Genomic DNA, 25,197 nt, shown 5'->3' on the forward strand with positions numbered 1-25,197 from the left:
ACCATCTTTGTCATCTTGGGTCACTGATCTGTTAGTGTTTTTGGAATAGATATAAAAATTAGATATCAAGTGTCTGGGTTTCATTTAATACTGAAGAGTGCTTCCTAACCTATCCATACTTGGTTTCCTTTTCCTTTTTTTTAAATACTTGGTTTTCATTCATTTTTTTATTTTCCACTTGGTTTTCTTTTAAATGATGTTTACACTGTGTTCCCTCTCAGAGCTGAGCATTTTCATAAAATTATATTGGCATGATATATGGACATAGTGTTTTAGCCAACATCATACTAGATTCTTTTTTTTTTTTTTTTTGGAGTTGATGAGGGATGCTCAGGAAGAGAATAATGCAGGGTAAGGGGTGGTTTAAAAAGACAGTCTATAATGCAGTGGGACCAGGGAGAAGAAACTTGGAAGTTCCTAGGAGTTGAGGAGTTGGTGGGGAATAGGTCAGAAATCCAGAGCTAAGCAGAAGGCACAGATTCAGAAAGTCCTGGCAAAGCAGAAGTATTTGTGTAATTCCTAGGGCCCCAAAGAAAGAAGATCTTGCTTTAGCAATTATTTCTTTGGCAGAGCTGACGGGAATGGAATTGAAGCTTAGCAGGGGGTTAGGGAGGCAGAAACTGAGACTCGTTAAGAAGTTCATAGAAGGCAGAACTGATTTGGTAAGAAAGAGTGTGCAATGTGATTACAATTTCCTAAGTTCCTGGAAGGCGTGAAGAACCAAAATTTGGTTCTGAAAAAGGTTCATTTTAGGGAGGTCAGAAGGCAGCCCGATGGACGGTTACAGGATGGGAGAGAGCTTTCTGAGGCGGCGGGTTTGGAAAGGATCTTCTCCCCTGGCCATACTTCCCTTCTTCTGTCTGTAACAGAAGAGGCCTGAAAAGCGAAGCCAGAGTAGGGATGTGGGGTGAAGCTGGGTGAAGGGGAGGTCACTAGATTCTTTTTTTTTTTTTTTTAATATTTTGTCTCATTTTATTCATTCAGTTTCCTCTAAAATACATTAATTTTTAGTTCTTGCCATGTTAAAAAAAATCCTGTAATAGCCATTGTTATTTGAAGACAGAATTTTGTTTTTTATAAAAATAGGTGCAACTTTGAAAAAAAAAAAATAGGTGCAACTTTGTATAGGAAGTATTCCAGGAGACTGAAGCTTTGACATGGACATTTCCTAACAAGAAAGAGAAGCCGCCACGATGGCCAGTTAGCAGTGGTTTAGTATCTTGAGTTTCCCTGCAAAGCAGAGGCTAGGAAAGGCCATAAAAATAACAACCTGACCATTATTGACCCCAAAGCATGGTCTCAACACCGTGCCAGAAAGTGATTTCGTGAAGGTTCTGTAGAAGACCCAAAATCTCTGTTGGCAGTTCTTCTCTTCTCATAAAAATCTAATAATTCTAACCATTAGTTTTCAGAATTAGATTTCATTTCCAAGCCTTTTTACATTGTTAGATACTATAGTCGATTTTAAAGAGCATATACTTGGATTTTAAAAACTCAATCTGAAGGTCTCTGGTTTTAAATTGCAAAGTTTAGCCTCTTTATATGAACATTCATTACTCAAACATTTAGATTTATTTTATCTTTTTGGTTCTATTTAGTTTCTATTTTCTTTGATTATTTTTTTCTGAATTTTCATAAGATTTATCTAGTGTTTAAATTTCTATATGACACCAACTATGTGCAATGTACACATTTTAATTTTACTCTTTCAATGACTTGTTTAGTTGCTAAGTTGTGTCTGACTATTTTGTGATCCTAGCCCACCAGGCTGCTCTCTCCATGGGATTTCTCAGGCAAAATACTGGAGTGGGTTGCCATTGCCTACTCCAGACTAGATTCTTAAATATACGTCAGGTCCTCACAGTGTTCTGTCTCACATGTGGTCCGCACAGATGTATGGCCTGAGCTCTCTTGACCTCAGTCTGACCTAAAGCGTTTTACTGCTCTTACATCACTAGACAGTCAGCATGGTTTTGCAGATACTTGTGTATAAAGAATTCTGTATTTTTCCACCATAGAGGATAAAGGTTATAGAAGAAAGAACTGGCAGTACCACAGTTTTCAGTGAACTTGTCTTACTGGAAAGATAATTGAATTAAGCATTTTTATAAAGCAACATAAAATGAGCAGCAACCAATCAAAGGTTGCAGAATATACTAGAAAAAAGAACAGAAAGTAATGATAGGTAATAGCATTTCATGTTGATCTTTATTGTCTTCATTATTTTCCAAATTTCTTACAATTAAACTGTATTACTTTGGGATTTGGAACAAAGAGAGTTGAGTAATACATGTAGTACATGATGAGTACACAGAGTATACAAAACGTTTAGAGAGGAGAAGGAATCAGCGTTGGATCAGATTAACCATCGGTAGCTTTCTGGGATGAACACGTACTTCTTTCTGTATATTAGAAAGTCCCAGCTTGGGCCGGACAGTTGTTTTCCAGTACTGCCTCGTTTCTTCTGTCTGGTGGCCTTAACTCATTTGGGTGCTATGTAGCCATCTGTAAGAGGTTACCAAGTCTACCATACAGAAAATAGCTATCAGAAATAGGCTCATGTTATTTGTGCAATTGCAGATTGCTTCACGTGCGAAATGGAAACTGCAAGTACCATTTGGGTGAAGAAACGTTTAAGTTAGCTCAGACATATATGGATAAACTCTCAAAACATGGCCAGCAAGCAAACAAAGCTGCACTCTATGGAGAACTGTGTGCACTCCTATTTGCAAAAAGTCACTATGATGAGGTGAGTGTTTTGAAGTATATTTCATTATAACCAGTAAGTATCTATTAAACTGAAAATAAGTCATAAAATCTCATTTGTCTTAATAGATCTCATTTTCACATACTGGGTTTACTTAAAGCAATATACATTTGTAGTGGAATATTTTAAATAGGCAGAAGGAGTATTCTGTGGGATGGATTTTAAAGATTCACATGTACAATTTCACATTTGTTTTTAATTTGACCAAACGTACTTCTGACTAAATTATTTTGACATCATGCTCTGTTAAATGAACTTTCAGTGGGTGATTTTTTTATTGATTGTGTAGCTCTGGGTGAACTCTTGTAACTTGAAGGCATTCATTTCATTGGGAACATAGATTTTATTTATACTTTAATTGCATTGTTTTGCTTCTATCTCTGAGTTATCAGAAAGTAGTAGCCTCCATTTTGGGTTTATTTTGGTGCTAATGAATACATAGTTGAAAAGTGAGCTGTGTGGGCTCTTTTACAAGGTTACTTTATTTATGGAAGAATATCATAATTATTTTGGACTGTCTGATAGCTATCATTTAGCTTTAATATTTTAATATTGCCCTAATGTCAATTTTTGCCCTGCAGTGTAAATGTATATGTATATGTTCCATATTTAAAGGAAAGTTACCATTAGAAGTGAAATTAGAGAATTCTAGAATAATTATACAGTGATGTTTACAACCCCAAAGCTAGGATCATCCTGCTCTTAATATTTGTCAAAGAAGGCATTATCAAAGAATGCTTTTGTTGCAGTGTATGCTGAGAGTTTGTTAAGTTTTTTAAGAAACTGTCGGATTGTCTCTACCAGCATACGTTCAACCCGCCAGGAAGGAGTGAGAGCGCCTGTTACTCCACGCCCTTGCCAGTGTTTGATGTTGTCGGTGTTGTAGATTTTGGCTGTTCTAAGAGGCATGCCTCATCGTTTACATTAACTGTTTTTCAAAGCTTCATATTTCATTCTGAGATGAGTAAGGTCTGAGGATCTAATTATAGCATGGTGACTGTAGTTAATACTATACGTATATTTGAAGTTTGCTAAGAATACCTCTTAAATGTGCTCATCACACACCAAGAAAGAGAACACTGAGGTGATGCATGTCTTAATTAGATTGATTGTGATGCTCATTTCACAATGTATATGTGTATCAAATCTTGTACACCTTAAATATATAGTTTTTATTTGTCAGTTATACTTCAATAAAGTTGGGGGGAAACTTTTTTTAGTCATCAAGCTTATTTGTAAAATCTAAAATCCTAAGCAGCATGCCTGAGTTTTCTCAGGAGGTTTATATATATTTTTCTGGTTCTTTTTGATGCTGAATTGTTGTGTCTGCTAAATTGGTTCTGTCGATGGATTGTTTTGCTGCCCCTTTTATGCAGTAACTTCCAAAGCTTATCAATCCAGATATAGAATTTGGCCCCTTTCTGTTATTTTACACACCAAAAACAAATAACCCCATTCACAAAAGGCCTTTGTGTGGACAGCCTTTATGGAAATGCGAATGAAGTAAACAGCAGTGGTATTTGCCTGCCTTAAAAGTTCTTCTGGGAATTCCCTGGCGGTCTGGTGGTTAGAACTTTGGCATTTCCACTGCAGAGGACCCAAGTTCAGTCCCTGGTGTGGGAACTAAGATCCTGCAAGCCACGAGGCATTGCTTAAAAAAAGAAGTTCTTTAGGTGCCCCATTGACCATCTTTTTATCTCTCCACATATGTCCTCCTCATCTTGGCCATCTCTGATTGTTCTTTCATTGTTTCTTTTCATCTTTGTTTCTCATACTGCCCTGCATCCTTCTTTCTGTTCTGTAAAGTGAATCATGTCTTGCCATTTTTTACTCCTGTACTCCGCTCCAGGCTCATCTTCTTCTGTCCAGACTGACCAGTGTATTCAGTAGAACAAAAATATCTTTTATTCACCAGTTTCCACTTTATTTACCAGCAGTTACTGTTTAAGAGACAGTTACTTTCTTTCTGAACATTTGAATTGGGAGGTGTTATACTGGGGAAGGAAATGGCAACCCGCCCCAGTATTCTTGCCTGGAAAATACCATAAACAGAGGAACCTAGTGGGCTACAATCCGTGGGGCCACAAAAGAATCAGACATGACTTAGCGACTAAATGACAACCAACAACAACATACTATATTTTATCCATGATCTTTGGAATTCGCTGCACATTCAAGAGGAACATTTAAGTCTATAGAGATGTTTCTTGTGTAATCTTGATAGTTTATAAATTTGTCATTGATACCTATAGAAATGTACACAAATCTTGAGGCTGTAGTTTGATGAATTATCACCATATTCTGCTCTTGATCCATATAGTCTAGGATATACCAAGATAATATCAACTTCCAAACAGCACTGACTTGGAATAATAACAGCTGATTTCTTGCTCATGTTGCTTCCTGTCTTGGTCTCTCTGTGACTCTGCGTCACATATCTACACGTTGATCAAAACCCGCATGTTGTGGAGCAGCCTCTGTCTAGAGCATTACCAGCATTGGAGCAAGCATTGGAGCAAAGGCAAAAAACAGTATGGGGAAGGAATTACTGGTTCTTGAAGCTTTCTCCCAGAAATGGCACAGTTCACGTGAACTCTGCTTATACTTTAATTAATATTTTGGCTAAAGGAAATCTTGAGTGTGAAAGGGAAGTTTACCTTTCATCAAGGAGGGGCAGTAAATATTTTAAAATCAGTATTACAGTTTACCACAGATTTTATGTTCTTACTGGGGCAAAATCAGCTTAGTTCAGTTCAGTTCAGTTCAGTCGCTCAGTCGTGTCCAACTTTGCGGCCCCATGAATCACAGCATGCCAGGACTCCCTGTCCATCACCAACTCCCAAAGTTTACTCAAACTCCTGTCCATCAAGTCGGTGATGCCATCCAGCCATCTCATCCTCTGTCGTCCCCTTCTCCTCCTGCCCCCAATCCCTCCCAGCATCAGGGGCTTTTCCAACGAGTCAACTCCTCGCATGAGGTGACCAAAGTATTGGAGTTTCAGCTTTAGCATCAGTCCTTCCAATGAACACCCAGGACTGATCTCCTTTAGGATGGACTGGTTGGATCTCCTTGCAGTCCAAGGGACTCTCAAGCATCTTCTCCAACACCACAGTTCGAAAGCATCAATTTTTTGGCACTCAGCTTTCTTCACAGTTGAACTCTCACATCCATACATGACCATTGGAAAAACCATAGCCTTGACCAGACGGACCTTTGTTGGAAAAGTAGTGTCTCTGCTTTTTAATATGCTATCTGGGTTGGTCATCACTTTCCTTCCAAGGAGTAAGCGTCTTTTAATTTCATGGCTGCAATCACCATCTGCAGTGATTTTGGAGCCCAGAAAAATAAAGTCAGCCACTGTTTCCACTGTTTCCCTATCTATCTGCCATGAAGTGATGGGACCGGATGCCATGATCTTAGTTTTCTGAATGTTGAGCTTTAAGCCAACTTTTTCACTCTCCTCTTTCACTTTCATCAAGAGGCTTTTTAGTTCCTCTTCACTTTCTGCCATAAGGGTGGTGTCATCTGCATATCTGAGGTTATTGATATTTCTCCCAGCAAACTTGATTCCAGCTTGTGCTTCTTCCAGCCCAGCGTTTCTCATGATGTACTCTGCATATAAGTTAAATAAGCAGGGTGACAATATACAGCCTTGACGTACTCCTTTTCCTATTTGGAACCAGTCTGTTGTTCCATGTCCAGTTCTAACTGTTGCTTCCTGACCTGCATACAGGTTTCTCAAGAGGTGGGTCAGGTGGTCTGGTAGTACATCTCTTTCAGAATTTTCCACAGTTTATTGTGATCCACACAGTCAAAGGCTTTGGCATAGTCAATAAAGCAGAAATAGATGTTTTTCTGAACTCTGTTACTTTTTCGATGATCCAGTAGATGTTGGCAATTTGATCTCTGGTTCCTCTGCCTTTTCTAAAACCAGGTTGAGCATCTGGGAGTTCACGGTTCACATATTGCTGAAGCCTGGCTTGGAGAATTTTGAGCATTACTTTACTAGCGTGTGAGACGAGTGCAATTGGGCAGTAGTTTGAGCATTCTTCTTCTTCTTACAAACCAGGTTTTTTTAACCCAAATCATTTTTGCATATTTTTCCTGTTTCATTTTTGCATCAAAATTGCTTCTGAATAGTTAACATCTTTTAGGTGGAATGAAAGAGGTGGAAGCTTATAGAAGAAAACAAATATTTACTTTCTAATTTTCAAGTGGTTTTCCTCACATTTTTGTGATCCTGTTGTAATACTTTTTGTTTCCTTGAAGTAGTTCTTACTATCCAGAATAATTTATTTTGCTTCCCCACCCTCCACCCTACTAAGCACTAGGAGATGGACGACATTTTATTTTTGTTCCCTACTAGATACCTAGGTACTAGCACATTGCGTGGTACTGTCTCAAAGAGGTATTGTGTTGGTTAACTGTATTACTGCACATAAGATACTTAGAACAATAGCTAGCACAAAGTGAGCACTCACCTACACAAGCCATTACAGTGAAACGATATAACAAAGAAGTGTTACAGTAGAGGGAGGAAAGGACAGGAGAGCTTGTGCAGAGCTGAAACCTGAAGGACAACTTAGGTGGTTTAGGGGCTTGGAGGAAGGAGGGGAACGTATTGTAAGGCAGAGGAAATGGTATGTGCAGAGGCTCTGGGACAGAGAGAACATGCTTCTCATGTCCTGATATGAGTCACATATCCAAAGAAAAATGTAGCAAGCATACTTTTAAGAAAACTCAGCCTCTGAGAGGAAATTTTAAGTGTGAATATTTTGTGTGTCTTCTTATTCAGGTACTTGAAAGCTTGCAGGAAAAATTCTTAAGCATTTCATTGAATACTGTCAGTTTGATACATCACAGGGTTTGCTCTTCTATAAATTTTTTTAGGCATACAAATGGTGCATTGAGGCAATGAAAGAAATCACAACAAGCTTACCAGTCAAAGTCGTGGTGGATGTTTTAAGACAAGCTTCTAAGGTAAATGTAATGTTAAAATTATTAAATGGATTATAGTTGAATAAGCTTCAAATTTGTGTTAATTAACCTGCTGTTTGGGGGCTCCCCTGGTGGCGCTCTGCCTGCCAGTGCAGCAGACACGGATTCGGCCCCTGATCTGGGAAGGTCTTTTGGAGAAAGAAATGGCAGCCCACTCCAGCATTCTTGCCTGGCGAATCCCAGGGAGAGGAGCTTGGTGGGCTGTAGTCCACGGGGTTGCAAAGAGTCAGACACAACTGAGTGACTGAATAGTCACTGCCGCCACCTGCTATTTAAAAACTTAGGTGTTGCATACTCATGGATACCAACATCTATTTTCTAAAATTTTCTGCTCAGTTTCAGGAATCTGGCTGCTCCTGAAACCTTTACAGCAGCCTGAATTCCTTATGCCATGATTGTACGGACTTTGGTCACTTTTCTCCTGAAGGATAGCCTAATATTAAATCTTCCAGTCACAGTATTGCAGTCTCACAGTGTGATAGCTTTCTGTTCTTGACCTGATGGGCAATACTTACTTGATGTTTCTTCTTACTGGGTAAAAAAAAAAAAATGAATTAAGTCTTTTGAGTCATTTAGTAATATTTTTAAATTGCTGCTTTAGTAAACTGAAGCTTTAAAGCATTGATACAATTTTCAGATATAGTATTTCCCAGAGGTTTTCAGTTTTGAATATTCTACTTTGGCTGGTTTTACTTATGGAAATTTCAGTTAGAAGAATTTTTATAAAATGACAGATTTAGAAGAGTCTAAGATTTCTGTAAAATTTATTAAGTCATTTTAGAGCAAGTAAATAGCATAAATATTCAGGTAATCATTAGAGCTAGAAGAGACAGTAATATGTTTTTTAATTTAAAATATTGAATATGCATTTAGTATAAAGACAGCTTAATTTATGTGCAAGATTTATATTTCTGTATGTAAATGTTACTTAGAGGGTTAAAGTCTACTGACTTTCTCATGAATCAGAACATTTTAAGAAGTAATAGGAATACTTGGAATTCTGTACATTTTAAGATTATTAGATGGAAAACTATGAAATAGTTTTAAGCCACTGGGATATAAATAAGTAGGAAATAATGGTGAACCCTCTCCCCCACCGCCCACCCCCACTATTTATTTATTTTTAGATGTAAATAACATATTTAATTTTTTAATAGAATTGAAAGCAGGTGTGTCCCCTAACAATCTAGATGGAAAATGCCCTTTCCCATGAAGTTTTCTAAGTATAGATAAATATGCTCACCATAAAGCATCTCTTTGAAGTACTGTTAACTTCATTAATGTCTCTGTGCCTCAGTTTCATCCTCTTTAAAATGGGAATTTTGAAGAGACCTTACTTGTAGATTTCTTCCTTTCAGTTAAATGAAGCAGAGCATGTATAACACCCAGGACATTGCTTAGTAGAGCTAAGCAATATATTTCATTTAGTTTTTTTTTTCCATACTACAAAGCTACAGTCATCAAGACAGTATGATACTGGCACAAAGACAGAAACATAGATCAATGGAACAAAATAGAAAGCCCAGAGATAAATCCATGCACCTATGGACAATTTATCTTTGACAAAGGAGGCAAGAATATACAATGCAGAAAGGACAATCTCTTTATCAAATGGTGCTGGGAAAACTGGTCAACCACTTGTAAAAGAATCAAACTAGAACACTTTCTAATGCCATACACAAAAATAAACTCAAAATGGATTAAAGATCTAAATGTAAAACCAGAAACTATAGAACTCCTAGAGGAAAACATAGGCAAAACACTCTCTGACGTAAATCACAGCCAGATCCTCTATGACCCACCTCCCAGAGTAATGAAAATAAAAGCAAAAATAAACAAATGGGACCTAATTAAATTTAAAAGTTTTTGCACAGCGAAGGAAACTAAGCAAGGTGAAAAGATGACCTTCAGAATGGGAGAAAATAATAGCAAACGAAGCAACTGACAAAGAATTAATCTCAAAAATATACAAGCAGCCCCCCCCCCCAACTATTTTAATAACATGTAAGAATGGGAATATATGAGTTTTTTAAGATAATTTTGTTATAACAGTTTAGTTCTGGGCATGACTGAAATTTTTAAATTTTATAATTACAGGATATGTACACATGTGTTTATAATGGAATTTTCAAATACTTGGAAGGAAAGAAATTACAAATAGATGCATTCTATTTATGTTTGAAGATGTTTTTCTTTTCAACCATTATAGTTTGATTATATAAATCATATTTGTTTTAACACATTGATTAACTGTTTGTGAGTTATTTAACAGTTTTTCATTTCATCTTTAGGCTTGTGTTGTAAAACGTGAATTTAAGAAAGCAGAGCAGTTAATTAAACATGCAGTGTATTTGGCACGGTAGGTGATTGTTATTAAAAATAGCATTTAAAATTGTCTCTCTCTACTTTATATCCTAATAGTTTTGTATCTTTTTATAGGGATCATTTTGGATCCAAACACCCAAAATACTCTGATACACTGCTAGATTATGGGTTCTACTTACTCAATGTAGATAATATCTGTCAGTCTGTTGCAATTTATCAGGTATGTTAATAGTTACACTTTTTCTTTCAACCTAAATTGAGTTGCTGACCTATAATTTGTTTATGGTATATAAACTGCTCTCTAAAAATTACTCTTTCAGAGCCCTTCCTTATGTATGGCACACCATTATTTTACTAAATAATAACAGAAGTAAAACTTAACTTCTTTAGGAATTAAAGAAATAAAACTTCTTAAAACTTACTGTTTTAGGAATTAAAGAGACCTATCTAGGGGAAAAGTTTGGAGTTGTGGGTCAGTATTTAAGAATAGTTTTCAATTTTTTCATTTACCCAGATGATGTCTTTGTTGTTACTTTAGCACAAATCATTATAGCTGCCTTTGTAGTAGCAAGGAAGGGTAGATAACCGTTATTTTAGGCCTTAGTCAATCTTAGGTACATGATTTGTCATGCCATCACTCTGGGCAAGGTATCCCTGATTCTATAGTTTATTTCTTAAGAGGATATGGAGAAAAAACACTAATGTAATTCCTAAGACATGTGAAGGACTTTTATTATTAAGCCATTGCCTTTTAATTCAGACTTACTCTTCAGAAAATCAAGCCATGGGAACTTTTATGTTCTGTTGTGATCTAAATTTGGAAAAGGAAATGTCAGCCCACTCCAGTATTCTTGCCTGGAGAATCCCATGGACAGGGAAGCCTAGCAGGCCACGGTCCATGGGGTAGCAGAGAGTCAGACATGACTGAAGCCACTAACCACACACGTGATCTAAATACAGCAGAACTTTTTTCAAAAACTGATGGGGTTGAGTATATAAAAGATAAGTCACTAGAATGCTTAATTTAACTAGGTAGTGTTTTCTAAGGATTCACAGTATTATCAGTTATTTTCTTGACTCTTTCAGGCAGCCCTTGACATTCGGCAGTCAGTGTTCGGTGGCAAAAACATTCACGTAGCAACAGCTCATGAAGACTTGGCTTATTCTTCTTATGTTCACCAGTATAGCTCTGGGAAATTTGACAATGCACTGTAAGTTCTACTTTCCTTTTCATGAGGAATTAAATGCTATTGCTCTTTCATTTTGTTTTGCTTTTTCCCTAACACAGTATTATTTAATATATAAATTAATGGATTAAAGTTGTCCTCCTGGAATTTCAACAAGATCCCTAAATGTTCTTGAAGTCATTTAAAATCATCCCAATTTATAAGCCATTCATTTAGATCTTATGTGGTTTCACATTGAGACTTTTATATCATCATATAGAATGTCTTTTTTTAAGTATCTCCTTCAGTAATTTTTCCTTGATTAATACAATAGTGTACAAACTTGCTCATAACATGCAGAAATACTGAATAATATGACAATCATCCAAAAAAAAAAAAAATATGACAATCATCTTTTTTAATGTGTAACTGAGCTTGTTAGAGAAAGAGGAAATCCTCAAGAGCCAATAATGGACTAAAACCCAAAAAGGGTAGGCATGAACTATGGTGTAACTGTTCTGGGGTGGGAAGGCTTAGAAGGCCTTAGAAGTTTCTGTAACCTTGGTTGAATACCAGTCCTAGTTTTAAGAGATAAGGCATTTAGCCCACAGGAGGCTGTGACTTAAAACTGAAGGCAAGATCAAAGCTACACCCTCAGGGAAAGGGTGGACCAGGGAGAAAACTGCCCACTGGCAAGAGAGGTGACATGCAAGTTTGTCCATCTTAGGCTGAGCTCTCAGTTGAACAAAACTAGCCTCATAGGGGAATTTACAGGCTATAGACTTCTCCCTTGTATTTGGGCATCATGCATACAGGAAACCCAAACCAAGAAAAACATTAAGAAGTACTTTGGGACTGCTGCTTTCTCCTAGGATGCTTTTAAGGAGAAAATACAAACCTCTTGTATTAACCTTCGTCCAAGCCATACAGACTTCCCATAGACCTAACTCTACCTAAGATGAACTCACTATAAAAAATGTTTTTAAATAAGGGAACATTTTCTGTGTGAGTCAGAAGACATGATGAACAAGATTAGCACACTAAAAATATCAGTTAACAGAGGTTTTGGTTGATGCTATAAAGTAAGAATTCTTAGATGACTAAAGGTATAAATGGGTTGGCAAACTATGACCTGAAGGCAAAATAAAGGTTTATTGGAATATGGCAGTGCTCATGCACTCATGTTTGGCTGTGGTTGCTTCTCTGCTACAGCAGAAGAGTTGAATAGTTGGGACAGAGTGTGTACCACACAGTCTTGAGATGTTTACTATATGACCCTGTACAGGAAAAAAAAAATTGCTGACACTGATATAAAAGAAGGAATCAATAATGTTTTAGAGGGAAGGTTAAGGAAAAAAGGCAGATATAAAAATTAAAAAACTGAGGAGACTGTATGTATATCTGAGTCACTTTGCGGTACACCTAAAGCTTACACAACATGGTAAATCAACTATACTTCAATAATAAAAATAAATGGGACTTCCCTGGTGGTTCAGTGGTTAAGACTCTACACTTGCACCACAGGGAGCATGCGTTCTATTTCTGCCACACAGAGTAGCCAAAAATAAACAATAACATAAAATAACTGATACATGCTGCAGCTTGAATGAATCTTTAAAACACTGTGCTAAGTGAAAGAAGCCGGCCACAGAGGACCACATATTACATAATTTCATCTGTGTGAAATGTCCAGACTAGGCACGACTGTAGAAACAGAAGGTAAATTGGTGGTTGCCTAGAGTTGGGGGAGTTGGAAGAAAATGAAGCAACTGCTGATGTGCACAAGGTTTCTTTTGGGGAGGGCGGTGAAAATACTCTGAAATTAATAGTGATAGGTGCGTAACTCTGAAATATGCCAAAAACCTTCTATTGTACACTTTAAATTTTGGTGGTATGAATTATGGTAATAAACACTGATTATGAAAACAAATTATGATAGCTAGAATTGGAAAGTAGTCATTGACATTAAAACTCAGTAGACAAGTTAAATAGCAGATTAGATACAACTAAAGAGACAGCAAATTGGAAGATAGATCTAAGAAAATTGATGATTGCTTCAGTTCAATTCAGTCTCTCAGTCGTGTCTGAGTCTTTGCGACCCATGGACTGTATAGCATGCCAGGCCTCCCTGTCCATCACCAACTCCTGGAGTTTACTCAGACTCATGTCCATCGAGTCTGTGATGTCATCCAACCATCTTATCCTCTGTCGTCCCGTTCTCCTCCTGCCTTCAATCTTTCCCAGCATCAGGGTCTTTTCCAGTGAGTCAGTTCTCCACATCAGGTGGCCAAAGTATTGGAGTTTCAGCTTCAGCATCAGTCCTACCAATGAATATTCAGGACTGATGTCTTTGAGGATTGACTGGTTTGATCTCTTTGCAGTCCAAGAAAGACGGGAATAGAAGGCATGGAGTTGTTTGAAAGGAACTGGCAGATAAAATAGACAAATAACTTGCCTTCTGTTTGACAAGATGAGCCATGAAACAATAACCAAACATGTCAGATGAGAATACATGCTGTGAAGAAGAATAAAATAAGCTAAGAGTTTAGGGTGATGGTAGATTTTTTTTTAGGGTCTTCTGTTTAGGCTGGTCTGGAAAGACTTCAGTGAGGGTAAAAGCGTGTGGATATTCAGGGAACAACCATTCCAGAGAGACAGTAAAACAAATGCAAGAATCCTGGGCTAGAACATGCTTTACATGTTCAGAAAACTGCAGTTCCTATGTGGCTAGAAGGGAAAGAGGAAATTATTTCTGAGAATGGTAGGAGATGTGGTCAGAGAGGTAGCCCCGTGAAAGATCTTATTGTATTAAGCCTTGTAGGCCGTGATAGTAATTTCACAGTTGGTTATGAGGGAGATAGATGGGAATCCACTGGATGTTTAAACGTTCATTTAATTATCCTTCAAATAAAAATAAATTAAGGGGGGGAAGAAACTCAGTGTACAAATGATTGGAATGTTAAAGCAAAAAACTAGTCCTTTACCACAGCTAGTTTTAGAAATTCTACCAGTATTATATATAAATTATGGGTTTTTTTTAATGCCTAAATTATTTGTAACATAAAAGAGATGCCAGAATTTATCTTGTGTATTGCAGGTTTCATGCAGAAAGAGCTATTGGTATCATTACCCACATCCTACCTGAAGATCATCTTCTTTTGGCTTCTTCAAAGAGGGTGAAAGGTACCCTTTGTAATCTAGTCTCCTATAGATAGATAAATAGATGTATTTTAAGATTTCTTTAGCTGTCAATTATAGTAGATGTCTACTTTCTGACATTTTTAAATTGATGGTATGTGGTATAAAATAGGAATATTTGTTTATTTCCTCAGAATTAGACTGTATGTTACTGAAACAGTCACTGATGTAACATATTTGCCCACATCTCTCAGAATTTCCAGTGGCTCATAATGAAAAGTTTCCTTCTCTCATACAACATAATTAATAGGCTAGAATACCTTCCTTCCTTCCTTTCTCTTTCCTTTCATTCATTCATTCCTTTCTTTAGAGGGGAGGATTGAAGAATCACAGTGACACTGAAGATGGGTTTTCACATACCTTCACCTTTATTGTGTGAGATTCTGAAACTGAGTTTCATATCAGGTTACCTTTAATGTTGCAAAGCTCTTACCACATAGCACTTTCTTCTTTACTTTTTAACTCTTCTGCAGTCCCTACCAAGGGCTTTTCATTTTGCTGACATTGGGTCACCCATGTGGTAATTCCTTGCATGATGAGTAACTTTTACCTTATTTCTGGAACTAGGCTTTACCTCCCTGCTAGGTTTGCATTTTTGAAGTCATGCAAGTAATACATGATTAATATCAAGAATTAAAAGAGAAAAAATTAAGTTAACTTGAAATCTCATCAATCCAGAATCAACATGTGGGCAAATATTTTTTGACTTTTCTTTCTTCGAAGACTGAAATGAGTGAATAATTTTTTTTTTAGTTCTGTAATCTGCTTTGTTCACTCAGTATAGTACAAACATTTTCTCATTTCAATACATGTAGGTATATATCCTTTTTTCTGATGTTTTTTTCTAATTTTCTAATGTTTTTAACTGTACATGTCTTATTGGACCTTTAAATTTTTTTAACCTTTTGTTCCTTAAAAATGCTACAGTTCCTAGCAATAAAATTGCCTGGTTAAAGAATATGTATTTGTAAGACTTTAAATGGAGTTTGAGGGTCTCAAATAGGACTTTGAAGTTAAAATATCTTCTTACCTGATTTGACTGGTCAAGTGAGTTAGGAGGAAACCCGTTCTTTTACTTCTGCTTGGTTAAAGCTTATATAGTTTGAAGAATATGGTTTCACAGTTTTCAGGAGTGGTTAGGTAGTCCTTGACACACTTTCACAACTTTAAAAAATTTGTGTCTTCATTCTTGTCTGTCTTCTGTTTGCTTAAAAAAGTTTCACGTCAGCAAAGCAAACTGATCTGGTAAAAGAGTAATTCTGCAAAATAATTTGTTGTATACTGTTGTTTTTCTTACATTTGAAAACCATTATACTATGCAAAATAGAATGACCCCAAAAGTGTTTTTTGTTTTGTTTTGTTTTCTCATTAACATGGAATATGCTCATCTTTACCAGTTCTTTGGTATGTTAAATGGTTTATGGTTCTAAACCATAAACATATATAAGTATATACAAGTAACATTTATAAAATTTAATTCTAAAGTATATGTTCTGATGAGCTTTGATACATGGTTTGAAAGTGCACTGATTTTATTGCCTTCTTATTTAGCACTTATTTTAGAGGAGATTGCTATTGACTGTCATAATAAAGAAACTGAACAGAGGCTGCTTCAAGAAGCTCACGATTTGCATCTGTCTTCACTCCAACTAGCTAAAAAAGCTTTTGGAGAATTTAATGTACAGACTGCAAAACACTATGGAAACCTTGGAAGACTTTATCAGTCAATGAGGAAATTTAAGGTAGGAGCACATTTTACTGCATTTTTCTGTTTATGTAATCTTAGGTAATAAAGTACCGTGTGAATAATAAATCTTAAGTAATGCTTCTTCAGTAATCTTAAATTATAAAGTATACATTTATTATGCTTCCACATTATTTTACATAAGAATTGAGAAAATAGCTAGTATAAAACAACAGTCAAAATATAAATGAAATTCAAAAATACAGGCCATAGAAAAATATATATATCAGACTTAAAACATAGCTCTTAGCTAATAGTCTAAATTGAACACTTAGCCGAATGCCTGACACATAGTTAGGTGTGCAAGAAATGTAAGATAATGCAAGTATTATATAATTGTAGTGTTAAAAATGTACTGAATTTAGTTCCCTTTTAGAATTTTGGGTTATAAATTCTTATTATTGCTCATTATAGGGTCCAATAAGAAAGGAATGAGAGTTGCTATCTAAGACATTCATTTTTATCTGAAAATCAGTTTACATATTCCTCAGTTAACCTGTTTATTGAGATAAAAATTGTCAAAACTCAAAAAAAAATGAAATAGTAAAGTATACTTCTGTGTAAAATAATACAGTATAGAGTTTCTTAACACAGTTCAATTAAATTTTGGAGTATGTTAAATTGAAAGAAGTTTTCATTTTTGAATATTTTGACGTTAATTTCTTACAAGGCTTTTTATTACAAGGACACGTTTTCTCTTGTCACTTTGGTGTATTTCAGTGTTTCGTCAGCTTATGTGCATAGACAGCTTCCCCAAGCCAGTGATGCTTCCCGTAGGCAGCTTTTGGAACTGTGTAGTGTCTTCTCTGACTGGATTACCTTATGCCATCCATAAGCTGTTTTTGACATCTAGAAGAATGTTACTAATTGGATAAGAGTTGTTGACATAGTAAAAAGTATAACCTAATGGTTAATACAGCTTGATTATTTTTCAGGAAGCTGAAGAAATGCACATCAAAGCAATTCAGATTAAAGAACAACTTCTTGGTCAAGAAGATTATGAAGTAGCCCTTTCAGTGGGACATCTGGCTTCTTTATATAATTATGACATGAATCAGTATGAAAATGCCGAGAAACTTTATTTGCGATCTATAGCAATTGGTATGTTATTTTAAAATTGTTTTAATTGATAAGAGATCAACATGTCTTATATGTTGTATAGGGAAGTGTTGTTATTAAGACTTAAATGGGTTTAGAGATGCTCAGGATCTCCAGGAGCCACTCAGAAGTCTTCTATAACATTTTGCTAAAGATTATTTATCGATAATTGAAGCCAGTAATAAGAAATATGACAGTCGTGTGTCAAGTAAAGGCAAAAATAGTTATTTTTAAATATTTATGTAAACACTACCTCTAGCCCCTCCTCACCCTTCTCCTGATTTTAACGTAGAGCAAGTTTACCTGTTTTAGAACTTGATATAAATGAAATCATACAATGTATATTTTTATATGCTTTGTTTCTTTTGGTGAACATCAGTTGTTAAATACATCAGTGTTGTTCATTTCCCTGTTGCTTGTTAATTTCCAGTGCCATGTAATATTGTATTGAATTAGTATGTCATTATTTATCCATTCGACTGTTAGTTGATATTCAGAACATTTGAATTGTTTTCAGTTCAGACCTATCACAAAATAGAATACTGTGGTCATCATCTAATGTTGTGCCTGTTAAAACTCTTCCCATGTTTTTATTGAATTTGTCACTTTCTTCTTGATTTATGGAAGTTCTTTATATACTTTAGATGTAATAAGCCCTTTGTTAGTTAAATGTGTTGCAGATAACTGTCCTTCTACTTCTTGTTTCTTAATGGTGCCTTTCAAAGAACAAAAGTTCTTAAAGTTTAATATAATCAAATATTGCTTTTTTATTTTATGGTTGACACTTTTTAAATTGTGTCTTGGAAATCTTTTTCTACCCCAAAGTCAGAAGATACTCTTTTGGAAGATTATCTTCTGGAAATTTGTGAGGTAGCGATCAAATTTGTTCCCCTCTTCCTTTTTCCCTTCTGTATGGATATCAGTTGACCAGGACCATTTTTTCAAAACACTGTCTTTCCCCTCTGCTGTGCTACCTTTGCCTCAAATCATATATCCGTGTATGTGAAGATTCCTCATTATCCATAATAGATTATCTTGCTTAACCCTACAATATACACAAAGTAGTTTTAGAATTGTTAACCCATAGTACTATGAAAACCAAAGTCACTGCTTAGAGCTTAATATTCGTTTACAGTTTACCTTGTCCTTAACCTGAAGGTATATAATCAGAATACTGTGTTCAAAATTGATAGGTTGCTTATCTCACTGCCACCTGCTATCAGTGAGTTACTCATTTACGAGAGAACTAGGTTCATTTGCTTATGTTTGTATAACATTCCCCTGTTTTTATTTAGTCTGCTAGATTATTTGACTGTGAAATATTAATACTCTAGAAAATCAGAACTGTGGAGTTCCCTGGCAGTCCAGTGGTTAAAACTCCTCAGGGTCACTGCCGAGGGCCTGGGTTCAATCTCTAGTTAGGGAACTAAGATCCCACAAGCCACATGACATGACCAAAAAAAAAAGTCAACTATATAGAAAGGTCTTCTCACAGATGTGTGGCTGCCCTTAATTTCTCCTCTCCACTCACTGCTATGAGTAACAGGCCTTGTCAGTTTCTCATCTATTTTTCCTGTGGTTTTTATTTCTGGCCGTGCTGGGCCCTGCTGCTGCGCGCGGGCTCCTCGTCGCTGAGCGTGGGCTCGGCGTGCAGGCTTCAGTAGTTGTGCCTCTCAGCTCTAGCGCTTGGACTCCGTGGGGTGGTGGGGGCTCACTGGCTTAGTTGCCCCAAGGCATGTGGGGTCCTCCCAGACCAGAGAGCGAACCTGTGTTCCTGCATTGGCAGGTGGATTCTTAACCACTGGACCACCAGCATCTATCCTCTATATATCTTTTGGCATAAATGTTCACAGACATAAATATTTTATTTTACAGAAAAGGTGGCATACTCCAGGTACTTTGCTTTTTTAAAAACAGTATGCCCTGTAAATGAGCTGTGAGCTCTTTATGAACTCTCTTCAGACTATGAAATTTTAAAATTTTGTTCTACAGAGACCAATGACCTTAGACAAGAGAATTTTTTTTTAAGTCTTAGAAGTAGTCTGTGGGTAAGACTGTGTCAGTAAACACTGATAGAAGAATTGAATGTGTTCCAGCTGGAGGGTGGGATGATTGGGAGTCTGGGACTGATGTCAGCACACTACTGAGTGTAAAACACATAACCAGTGAGGACCCACTGACCACCACGGGCCGCTCTCCTCGACGTTCTGTGGTGACCTCAGTGGGGAGGGAGTCTTAACGAAGGGAGGGGACACACGTACATGCGTATGTGTGACGATTCCCTTTGCTGTGTAGCAAGAAACTAACACAATATTGTAAAGCAACTGTGTTCCAATAAAAACATTTTTAATTGAATCTATTCCTTTTAAAAGGAATAAGACAAAGACACCCTATTTTAAAGAACTAAGCTTGTGTTGTAGAAACTACTTTATTTCATTATTTGAGCTTCCTTTCTTTTTCTGTTTACTTTCAGGGAAGAAACTTTTCGGTGAAGGCTACAGTGGACTGGAGTATGATTACCGAGGTCTCATTAAACTTTACAACTCCATTGGAAATTATGAGAAAGTGTTTGAGTATCACAATGTTCTGTCTAACTGGAACCGGTTACGAGATCGGCAGTATTCCGTGACCGATGCTCTTGAAGACGTCAACACCAGCCCCCAGTCCACTGAAGAAGTGGTGCAGTCCTTCCTGATTGCTCAGAATGTCGAGGGACCCAGCTGCTGAGGGAGGACCTCAGTTAACTAACTTACCTTTTCCCAGATTCCAGGGAATTCATACTGTGAAATCAAAACCATGTTGTTTTTTTGGGGCTGGAATTTGCATTGAAACACTGGTCCAGTCCTTTGACCCTATTTGGGTGATCCCTTTCTTGCAGAGTGTCCGTAGGAATAAGCATATATTCAGTTATATTCAGCATGTACCGCATGTATAAGTAGTCTGGCCCATATTTTCAACCTCGTAGAACAAACAACAGGAATTTTTTTGTTTTCTTTTTTTTTTTTTAAAGTAATTCATTTTGCAGAAAGCCTGAAAGAAAAAAAGAACCCCTAAATAAAACTATTTAAGAGTTTAAAAGAGTTGCATTCTTATTATGTAAGGATGATTTTAACAACTTTTTAACATATAATTCTTCCTTGAGGAGGTATTCAATACTGTACTGTAAAGAAATTTTATGGGGAAAATCTTTATACACAGTATAGAAAAGTTAACACAAGTACTAATAGCAGAGGGACATCCTGACTTAGGTTTGGCTACCTTACCTAGAAAAATGGATACAGCCACTCCAGGGCTGTATGACAAGGGGGAAGGACTGTCAGATTCATCTGAACTGGACCAGTGTTGACCTGTAAGTAATAGAAAAGCTGATAAACCAGCAATTTTAATTCTTTGGTTGTTTTGTTTTTGTTGTGTTTTTTTGGGGTACAAAAAGGCAAGATGCTCTGATAGCTTTTGCTAACAGGACCAGGAGGATCTGAAAAGGACCAGCCTAATGTAGAAAGGGGTTATTTGGACCAGAGGTTTTAGATGATTATTTTAGCCCCTGCTTTTACTTTTATTGTAGAATGATTTCATTTAGATGTATTATGAAAACTGATAATACAAAAATTGTATTCATGTAATAGTCACCAAATTAGGGAAGTTTGGCAATTTCAGTGGCATATCTTTAGTCAAGGTACACAGATGGCAATGCCCTAAACAAGTCTATAAATATCTGCTGCAGCCATCCCTCTCATTTTAAATGCTACCCTGATAACGCATTTTGCAAGTATATTGGCTGAGTCATGAAATAGCTCATGTCCAGATGGGAATTTTAGGTTAATGTTTGGTTTATGGGGATTAATGGAAAAACAAATGCTGCCAAATAAGCAATTCTTAAGAAATCCTTCATGTTTATGATAAAAAAAATATTGTAAGCAGTAGATCATTTTATATGAAATTCAAGAGTCAAATGTAAAGATTCCCGCTAATGATATATCTATTTCACTAACTCATCTTTCTGTTTATTGGGTTTTGATTTTTCATTTAAGCCAGTCAAGTTATTTAATGTTGAGGTAATATTCAAATTTGAGAAGTTATAACATGTAGCAATTCAAGAAACAAAAAAGGTCTGTTGCCATTACCTCAGTTCTTATTATAGTGGCCTGTTTGGTGCCTCTATAGTTAAGAATCAGGGTTTTCCCCCCTATTTTCAGGGGTTCATGACTTGGCTGTTAAGAGTTGTTGCTCCTGGCTAATGCTTGGAGTGGTCTGTGGGTGAGTGGATGTGTGCTGAATTTGGGTTTTCTTTTAACACGTGTGTTGGGATGGGAGGGGGAGAAATGTAAACTGTCCACCACAAGGAGTGCAGAAAAAGTAATTGGAAATTTCAGATCAATTCAATTTTAAACACTTTTTTGACCTTCCCCAATATAACCTTGTTTAAGGCTGTTATTTGCCATCTTGTTAGTTATGATCCCACTGTTTTTAAGTCCCCAGGAGGGGATTCCCTAGGGGAGGTAGAAGAAATGAAACAAGCCCAGATGTCTTTAAGATGATAGCTGTGTGATTTCGAAACCTGGGTGTAATCCTCATACTGAATTATTTTTAATTGAAAAGAGCACATTGGCACACCTGCACCTCCCCCTCCCAGTTAATTGCAATCTAATGCCAAGAGGCACCTCTTTATTAATTACCAAATAGTCTGTGTGACCAAGGACTAACATTTTTAAGTTACTCAGCTCTATCCTCATGGGCCTATATATTTAATACCTCCAAAGATTTTAAGGATAGGCTTTGTATACTTTTGTTGGTTATTTAGAGTCCTGTGGTATGTTTGTGGTATAGGAATGTCATGGTAAATTGTTTTTCAATAAATATTTTGAAACTTATGTTTTCATATGAAGTTTTTTTTTTTTTTAATCTGTATTTTTGGTTTTGTGCATATACAGCATTTCCTAGGATAAAATCCAGCAAATGACTTAAGGCCTCATCTTCTCTAATTCAGTTTGAACTCAGATAACACTCAGTGATAAAGCAGCATGACACTTAGAAGCCGAGGACCACAGGGTGATGATGTCAAATGGCAGCCAGGTTTTCTTAAAAAAAAAAATCATTGCTGATAGTTTGCCATATTGCCACTGTTTTAATGTAGTTTTCTGTAAATCCATGTACTTAATGCAGACACTCTAGATTGAGAAAAGAGATTGCCAGTTTCTGATAGTGGTATAACTTAATATGCTATTATTTCTGGTTCTAATGAAGAATAAAACTCTAATAATTTTAAGTGTGGGTTTTATCCTTTTAGTCGAAATGTTTAGGATAAGTTAGGTGAATATCATCATGATTTATGGGGGTAGGGGAAAAAAGTCTCAGAGTAAAATTTACTTCACAATAACCAGTTGCTTGAACAGATTTTTCGTATATGGTGGGGTTATGTATAAGAAAGCATAGACCAGCTTAAAAGACTTTTCTGGCAGTTCAACCAAGTAATATTAAATAAGAGGCCTTTGGTCTCCTGCTTTCCTGACCTTGTTCTCTCTTGTACTCGGGGTTTTTTTCCCTGAAGTTTGGTGCTACTCAAGCTGGGTGCATCAGGGAGCCGTAACACTCCTGGACCGCAGCGGTGGTCCGTCACTCCTTTGTTCCGTTGCAGAGAGCCAGTCGGGGGTTTTTTAGACCATAGTTTTTATGGGTCGCCACAGCTGACTTTGCTCAAAGCGTTAGGACCCTTACCGTTATCAGAGCTGTCTCTGCTCACAGACAGCTGGCATTGCTTTGGAATGGCCCCCGTGCAGGTGTGCTTTGTTTTGTGAAAATGGGAGATTGGACAGAGACCTTAGCCTGTTAGAGAAAAGTTCATAATTTTGAGAAAACTAGATCAAGCAGCTGCAGTCTTATAAATAGCGTGCCATTTGGCTGCTCCTGACAGTGCAGACAGAATGCTCAACAGTAAACACATGCCTAGAACATGATTGAAGCTTTGGACCGTACTTTACAGATGGAAAGAATGGTTTGCTAAGTAGCAGCAGGGACAGCAGTCTTTTCCCACTGTCCAAAAGTAGAGTGTTCCCATGAAACCTCTTTAAGCCGAAACAGGTGAACAGCAGAGCGGCAATTAGCCTAGGGCACACCTTGCTAATAGATGCGCAAAATAAATTGAGATAAAGCACAGAAGCCCACACAGGTAAAGCTGTGGCAGCTTGAAGCTGCGCTGCGGAGCGTCGTTCCAGGAAAGGAGCCTGGCGGTGCCGATGCTGCTGCTCATGGCCGCTGCCTCCTAACAGCTGTGTGCAGACAGACGCTGAATGCCATTTCTGCTTTTCACCTCTTTTCGTGAAAGTGACGCTCCTTTTTGGATCTGTTTTCGATTAGTAAAAACAGGCGCTATTGCAGGTCTTTGATAAAAGCAAAGTAGCATAAAGTGAACTTTCAGAAAGAGGAGGATACCTGTATTAAACTGTCACTCTACCTTTTTTTCCCCCTGAATCTGTAGCCTGGCTACTTCCAAACTGTTCTTTTTCTGGATGGCAAAGTTACTACTGGAAAAATATTTATAAGTAAAAGCGTCTCTAAGACTTTTATTTTTGCTTTAAGAATTAGCATATATATTTCACCTCTTGGAAGACCTCAGTTCTTGCTAGAAAATTCCTTTTTTTTTAAAAAAAAATCTGACATTTTAATTCATCTCCAGCTTCAACATTAGTAGTTGTCCACAAATCTCAGGAATGTTTTGGGCAGAAAACTGGTTTTACCCTGTTGGTGACCTGAAGGAGTGTGCTTGAGGATTTGTTAAAATAATGCTGTTCTTTAATTGCAATCCTAGGCATCTATAGCATGAGTGGCCTTAGTGAGTTTGTTGAAGTGCACATTTTTTTTTAAAGTAAAATTTAAGATTAAAAATATATGCTATATATAGATATCTAGAAAACTTGGTTTGTGGTGCACAAGTGTTGGATCACTAAATAAGTTTGCAGGTACCATTTGTGTAACATTACTCATTTCTGTAGATTACTTTTATGGGAAGATCTGTTGCCATGGTAACTAAAAACTTTTCACTTCAGTTCTACTTTTATGATGTGAATGAATGCTATGTTTTATTAAATATTACCAGGTCAGTACTATTTTTATACTTTATTAAGCAACCGGGGATTTTAGTTTAATAGACTCAAAAAGCTCTTACTGAAACAAAAGCAAATCACTATCAATTCTTTACATGAAAATCCCCACTAATAGTGCCACAGTAATTTCTATAGAAATATTTAAGGTCATTGACGGATTTTTTTAAAGACAATTCTTCATTGTGTCAGAATGACCTTTCATATCACCCTTATCACAAACTTGTAGTACCCACCATTATTTGTAACCATTAAACCATACTAAGTATGTTTGTAACCAGCATTGTGATATATTCTGTACTTGTATTGCTAAAAATGAATTATTGACTTAATAAATATAGTGTTCCTGCATTCATAGTGTATCTGTTTCCAGTTTAGTTGTGCTTACTTTCGGTCGGGACTTGGGACTATTTAAACATCACAGACTTTTTTTATTAGCAATCAACAGAAGAGAAACTGTCAGAACTACAACAGCGGTGTGCTTCTAGTGAGACGTGTGGCAGAGGAGACGCTTGGTAACAGCTCCTGAAGACGGTGCTTATGAAAGTACTTTGGAAACACAAGCACTGCATGAACGCAGAGGGCTTTGGGGACTTTACAAAAGTAATCACACCCTTCTTTTCCCTAGTCTCATGCAAAGGCTGAGAATGGGTGATGAGACAGGTGTAAAGTTCTGCTGGGTGTCTGTCAGTGGCGAAAACCCTGGGTGTGGGTTATGGTTCTACCCCTGCCTCTTAACAGTAGGAATTTGAGATGTGTCATTATAAACCTCTGTGTATGTCATTTCCTCGTATGAAAGGTGGG

At 36.8% G+C, this 25,197-nt stretch overlaps 1 protein-coding gene across 1 annotated transcript in view; it reads left to right on the plus strand.

Moving 5' to 3' along the window:
- The window catches only part of APPBP2 (amyloid beta precursor protein binding protein 2), a 63,482-nt gene extending 38,729 nt beyond the window's left edge, over nt 1-24,753 (plus strand). Inside the window, exons 5-13 of the mRNA XM_043902921.1 lie at nt 2,581-2,749; nt 7,658-7,747; nt 10,057-10,124; nt 10,205-10,310; nt 11,177-11,301; nt 14,354-14,439; nt 16,006-16,196; nt 17,134-17,299; nt 19,770-24,753. Of these exons, the coding sequence (XP_043758856.1) occupies nt 2,581-2,749; nt 7,658-7,747; nt 10,057-10,124; nt 10,205-10,310; nt 11,177-11,301; nt 14,354-14,439; nt 16,006-16,196; nt 17,134-17,299; nt 19,770-20,023 (1,255 nt within the window). The 3' untranslated portion in view covers nt 20,024-24,753. The remainder of the gene's footprint in view (nt 1-2,580; nt 2,750-7,657; nt 7,748-10,056; nt 10,125-10,204; nt 10,311-11,176; nt 11,302-14,353; nt 14,440-16,005; nt 16,197-17,133; nt 17,300-19,769) is intronic.
- Nucleotides 24,754-25,197: the final 444 nt, after the last annotated feature.

This window comes from Cervus elaphus, chromosome 5 (genome assembly GCF_910594005.1).
Source record: "Cervus elaphus chromosome 5, mCerEla1.1, whole genome shotgun sequence".
NCBI classification, from domain to species: domain Eukaryota; kingdom Metazoa; phylum Chordata; class Mammalia; order Artiodactyla; family Cervidae; genus Cervus; species Cervus elaphus.